Source organism: Rhinoraja longicauda, chromosome 29, assembly GCF_053455715.1.
Source record: "Rhinoraja longicauda isolate Sanriku21f chromosome 29, sRhiLon1.1, whole genome shotgun sequence".
Classification (NCBI taxonomy): domain Eukaryota; kingdom Metazoa; phylum Chordata; class Chondrichthyes; order Rajiformes; family Arhynchobatidae; genus Rhinoraja; species Rhinoraja longicauda.
The window spans coordinates 25,488,781-25,494,780 of record NC_135981.1 but is presented as its reverse complement, the minus strand read 5'-3'; the positions used below and the strand labels follow the sequence as shown (position 1 = coordinate 25,494,780).

Genomic DNA, 6,000 nt, shown 5'->3' with positions numbered 1-6,000 from the left:
CCCGCTGAGCAACTCCAGCATTTTGTGTCTTACTTTGAAGACTTCCTGGGTGGTGACTTTTTTTCCTTGACATTAGCAGCCCCGTTCCTTTCTGAAGATGTGCTGTGGGTACGAGATATACACGGATCCATCTGCCAGCAACTCACAGCAAATACTGAGTGAATCGGCTACTGTGTTTTGTGGCCTCGGGGTCCGGCGGGGGTAGACGACATGAGCGGATACCGCCAGTACACATGGAGGGGAAGGTACATCACCCGGGGGTGTGATTTCAACACGAAGACTCTGCTCTTTGAATGTAGTCGTCCTTTCTAAGGAACCGTTACAATATGCATTTGGAAGTAAAATTAAAGTCTGCGGTGAGCGTTATCAACTGATACCAAACTCTGATGCATGGCAGAAGATAGAAACACAATGCTGGAGCGACTCAGCGGGTCAGGCAGCATCTCTGGAGAAAAGGAATAGGGACTTTCGGGTCGAGGACCTCATCAGAATCAACGCATGGCATCAAGTACACACGCAGAATCTACTTAAACAGGTGGCGAACAGTTGGATGTTCGATCTGAGATGCAAGACTTGTGGGATGGGGTGGTCATGGTGATAAATTATTCTAGGTTGGAATAGAATGTGTAACTTTAAGCAAAAGAAACACGTGGAAGATGGTTTCCAATGTGTTTGGAGTAATTCTGTTGTAATAGCCAAGGTGAAAACCTGTTGTAAAATGAACAAGGTATTTGCAATTGAGAGGGTTGACGGATACATACTGTGCTCTGCTATTGGAACAGTAATCCGTGAGACTTGCCTGTGGGGGGCTGCCGGGCCGGGTACGACTGCACGTGAAAACAAATCCATCACTAATTTCTGAAGGGTCTCGACCCCAAACGTCACTCATTCCTTCTCTCCAAGAATTCAAGAGAGAGCTAGATAGAGCTCTTCCGGATAGCGGGGTCAGGGGGTATGGGGGAGAAGGCAGGAACGGGGTACTGATTGAGAATGATCAGCCATGATCACATTGAATGGTGGTGCTGACTCGAAGGGCCGAATGGCCTACTCCTGCACCTATTGTCTATTGTCCAATGTCGCCTGCCCCGCTGAGTTACTCCAGCATTTTGTGTCTATCTTCGATGTATACCAGCATCTGCAGTTCTTTCCTACTAATTTCTTAATATTTACTGTAACATATATCAGTATTGAGTGCGAGTCCAAATGTAGAAACAAGGAACTGCAGATGCTGGATTATACCGAAGATAGACACAAAGTGCTGGAGTAACTCAGCGGGTCAGGCAGCATCCCTGGAGATAAGGAATAGGTGACGTTTCGGCTCGGGACCTTTCTTGAGACTGAAGTCGGATAAAGACAGATTTCTGTTCACCCCACTTTTCACAGTCTCGGGGGCACCCCGCATCATTTAGCCGCCAATGCAACACTTCGTGTAAGAAGCGTAACATAGCGTCTGCAATTCCTTGTGTCGAATTAGCCGCCAGTTTCAATAGACAATAGACAATAGGTGCAGGAGGAGGCCATTCGGCCCTTCGAGCCAGCACCCCCATTCAATGCGATCATGGCTGATCATTCTCAATCAGTACCCCGTTCCTGCCTTCTCCCCATACTCCCTGACTCCGCTATCCTTAAGAGCTCTATCTAGCTCTCTCTTGAATGCATTCAGAGAATTGGCCTCCACTGCCTTCTGAGGCAAAGAATTCCACAGATTCACAACTCTCTGACTGAAAAAGTTTTTCCTCATCTCAGTTCTAAATGGCCTACCCCTTATTCTTAAACTGTGGCCCCTTGTTCTGGGAACATTGGGAACATGTTTCCTGCCTCTAACATGTCCAACCCCTTAATAATCTTATACGTTTCGATAAGATCTCCTCTCATCCTTCTAAATTCCAGTATATACAAGCCTAGTCGCTCCAGTCTTTCAACATATGACAGTCCCGCCATTCCGGGAATTAACCTAGTAAACCTACGCTGCACGCCCTCAATAGCAAGAATTTCCAGACACAATAATGTAGCAAATAATCAAACAGTCCATTTGATTCGTGAGGAAGGGTTCCGACCCGAAACGTCACCTATTCCCTCTCTCCAGAGATGCTGCCTGACGGCTGAGTTACTCCAGCACTTTGTGTCTACCTTGGGTTTAAACCGGTATCCGCAGTTCCTTGTTTCTACATTTGGACTCACACTCAATACTGATATATGTCACGGTTTCCTACACAAACAACGCGTTTAAGTGACAATAGCCAAGGGATCATCGTTGACCCAAGTTTACTTGCACAACTCGTGAGCAGATGTCAGCGGTTTTTTGAGATATCTGTGTAAATCTGAAGGAGCAGACTAAATCGGGGTTTAAATTTGGCGCAAACATTGTCTGCAGGAGGGAGGTGGAGATCCAGCTGGTGATTTAACGAGGATCTTATTGTCCATGGAGCCGCCGTTTGGTCATGTCAGTTTGGCCGGCCGGCCGGCGGGAGAGGGGAAGCTGGCGGGTGGGATGAATTGCAATCAGTTCCCAGTAAAGATATCACCATACGGTTGTCTGAATCTACACACTTGTTCGCGTTGTAGATTGAGGAGTTTGGACATAATGTGAGTGGGAGACGGAGTTCAGATCTAATTGAGATCTTGGGTCAGAAAAATCTTTAAGTTATTATTTTTTAAAGTGCATAAGAAGGGTCTCGACCCGAAACCTCTCCCATTCCTTCTCTCCTGAGATGCTGCCTGACCCGCTGAGTTACTCCAGCATTTTGTGAATAAATACCTTCGATTTGTACCAGCATCTGCAGTTATTTTCTTATACTAGAAGTCAGTAGGTGTCGGCAGGAACCGCAGATGCTGATTTACACCGAAGATGGACACAGAATGTTACTTCCCCTCTCCCTTGAACATCAGTCTGAAGATGGGTCTCGACCCGAAACGTCACCTGTTTCCTCTCTCAAGAGATACTGCCTGAGTTACTCCACCATTCTGTTTCTGTCTTCAGAAAATAAACTCAGCAGAGGATTGATTGCTGGCTGACGAGGAAACGCCGAGCCTGCCTTGGTCACCGGTGGTCTCGGGCTGAGAGAGAGAAAGAGGCGTTGCTCGACACCCTTCATTTAAAGGCTTTCTCTGGGGGTGACTGGTGACGCTCGGGTTCGCAATATGTCGGGGAGGAGATGATGGATCCAGCCAGCCAACCAGTGAGAGGCTGCAAAGGATGAGTTCAATGAAAATGCAGCGTGTCGGGCTTGTGGGCGCAGTCTGGTCTGGCAACAGGCAATCTCAGCTCGCTACTGGGGCCATGGGGATGGAATAAAGACCAGAGCAAATCGGACACAGCAGTCAGTCAATCGCAGCCCGGCCGCTGGACACACAACGACTTTACACCCACAGGAGACAGGATGAGACTCGCTACGGTGATTCTGCTGTTTACAGCGGTGAGTGGCATTGACTTGATTTGTGTTCTGAAGTACGCGTGTGTTTCTGTGCGTGTGTTTCTGTGTGAGTGTGTGTTTGTGTGTGTGTGTGAGTGTGTGTCTGTGTGTGAGTGTGTGTTTGTGTGTGTGTGTGTGTGTGTGTGTGTGTGTGTGTGAGAGAGTATGTGTGAGTGTGTGTGTGTGTGTGTGTGTGTGTGTGTGAGAGTATGTGTGAGTGAGTGTGTGTGTGTGTGTGTGTGAGTGTGTTTCTGTGTGTGAGTGTGTGTGCGGTGGCGGGTATAATAGAGCCGCATCTCTCCACCTGTATCAGCCACAGCATCAAGGCGAAACCTGCAAGATAGAGGCAGAGGAGTGTAACACCTCGTTAGCCGGCTAGCTGTCAGGTTAGAGGGCTTCAAGTCGAGGATACACAAGCAGTGTACTCGAGTGTTCAGGGAGGAACTGTACCGCCTGTATATCGCGTTTCCCTCTCCCCTGACCCTCAGTCTGAAGAAGGGCCTCGACCCGAAACGTCACCCATTCCTTCTCTGAGGGGAGATGCTGCCTGGCCCGCTGAGTTTCTCCAGCATTCTGTGTCTATCCTCGATTTTAAACCAGCATCTGCAGTTCTTTCCTCCACACTGTGCCCGCTGTTTGAGGCGGGCTGTTGTCTCTGGAGGTCGGTGATACTGCCGCCGCTGTTTATGGGGGAGAGATGAACTCTCAATGAATTGTACGATCGCATCAGGGAGCCGCAGAACGGATTGGACGGGGAAAGGGAATCCCGTCTCTTTGCAACTTTGTGGAAACCCTCCTTCGCGTCTGAACCCAGCGCGTTGCGGGCTGCGAGATCCGCCTCAGTGAATTCACCTGAAGCTAAATATTTATCTTCGGGAAGAGCAGGCGGGCGGGGGGTGGAAATATGAACATTTAATTTCCATTTTGAAGTGATTGGTAGATTGGTAGACAGGATCTGACCATCAGGGACAACAGAGCAGGTTAAATATGTTTTATCTGGATTTATTCACAAAATGCTGGAGTAACTCAGCAGGTCAGGCAGCATCTCTGGATAGAAGACAGGGGTGACGTTTCGGGTCCAGACCCTTCTTCAGACTGTCTGAAGAAGGGTCTCGACCCGAAACGTCAACCATTCCTTCCCTCCCGAGATGCTGCCTGACCTGCTGAGTTACTCCAGCATTTTGTGAATAAATCGATTTGTACCAGCATCTGCAGTTATTTTCTTATACTACTTGTATGTTTTATCTGGACTCTGGGGTTAGTGTAGCGGAGATGGACACAAAAAACTGGAGTAACTCAGCGGGACAGGCAGCATCTCTGGAGAGAAGGCAGGGGTGACGTTTCGGGTCCAGACCCTTCTTCAGACTGGCGGACCCATGGTACAGACGCGTCGCTGTGTGTTCGGTGGGTTGTGGTTAGATTTAGACGTCCGCTTTCGCTGACATTGTCCCATTGCTCGGTTCCCCAGGGATGTGACATTCCTCTCTCTCGCCCGACTAATTGAAACCAATCTGTCCTCCGCAGCGACGCGGGAACCGATGTCAAAGCAATTTAAATGTTGACGCTTTTTAAAATAATGGGGCGAAACACAAAGTGCTGGTGGAACTCAACTGATCAGCCCTGACCCGAAACGTCGCCTGTTCGCCCCTCCCTCCCTCCCCCAGACACTGCCTGCCCAGCTCAAGTCCTCCAGCACTTTGTCTTTTGTCCGACATTCCAACATCTGCAGTTTCTCGTTGTCCCGCTGTAGAATTGCCCTGGGGTTTGCTGGGCGGTCGGCGGGTCACTGTGTACAGAGTGTGTGTGTATACTGTGTACAGAGTGTGTGTGTGTACTCTGTGTACACGAGCGGACACTGCGTGTGGGAGGGAAATGCAGATGCTGGTTTCAATCCAAGATAGACACAGAAAGCCGGAGTAACTCAGCGGGACAGGCAGCATCTCTGGAGACAAGGAATGGGTGACGTTTCTGGTCGAGACCCTTCTCCGGGCTCCAGAGATGCAGAGAAGCCTGTCCCGCTGAGTTATTTTGTGTCTATCATCCAGCAGGCACTGCCTGACACGGGAACGTATTGTAAGAAAATAACTGCAGATGCTGGTACAAACCGAAGGTATTTATTTCACAAAATGCTGGAGTAACTCAGCAGGTCAGGCAGCATCTCAGGAGAGAAGGAATGGGTGACGTTTCGGGTCGAGACCCTTCTTCAGACTGAGAAGTGTCCTCATTGAAGGCGGGGAATCCCTGGCAAGCCGTCTCTGTCTCTGCCATGTCTCTGGGAACCCGGCAATTTGGTTTTTAAACAAGCGCGGAAGAGCGTGGAGCAACAAGGTGTCGCGCCGAGAAACATTCAGTCCTCCGGGTTATTGAATGAAAGTGAATCCGATGCAAGTGTCACTCACGGGTCGGTCTGAGCTGGTGAAGCCGGCGGCCTTTCAACTCGCTGCCAATTAGTCTGTGTCATTATTTTAAAACCAAGATCGACGGAGGAGGGAGTAGCCTTTCTTTAAACTCCAGAACTGACCCCAGTTTTGAATCGAGATCCTTCAGAAGAGGTCTGAAGAAGGGTCTCAATAGACAATATGTGCAG

General features: G+C 49.2%; 1 protein-coding gene across 1 annotated transcript in view; it reads left to right on the top strand.

The window, feature by feature from the left end:
- The first annotated feature begins 3,205 nt into the window (after positions 1-3,205).
- LOC144607684 (tumor necrosis factor receptor superfamily member 16-like) overlaps positions 3,206-6,000 on the top strand; it is a 133,660-nt gene continuing 130,865 nt past the window's right edge. The window contains exon 1 of the mRNA XM_078424693.1: positions 3,206-3,416. Within this exon, the coding sequence (XP_078280819.1) occupies positions 3,381-3,416 (36 nt within the window). The 5' untranslated portion in view covers positions 3,206-3,380. The remainder of the gene's footprint in view (positions 3,417-6,000) is intronic.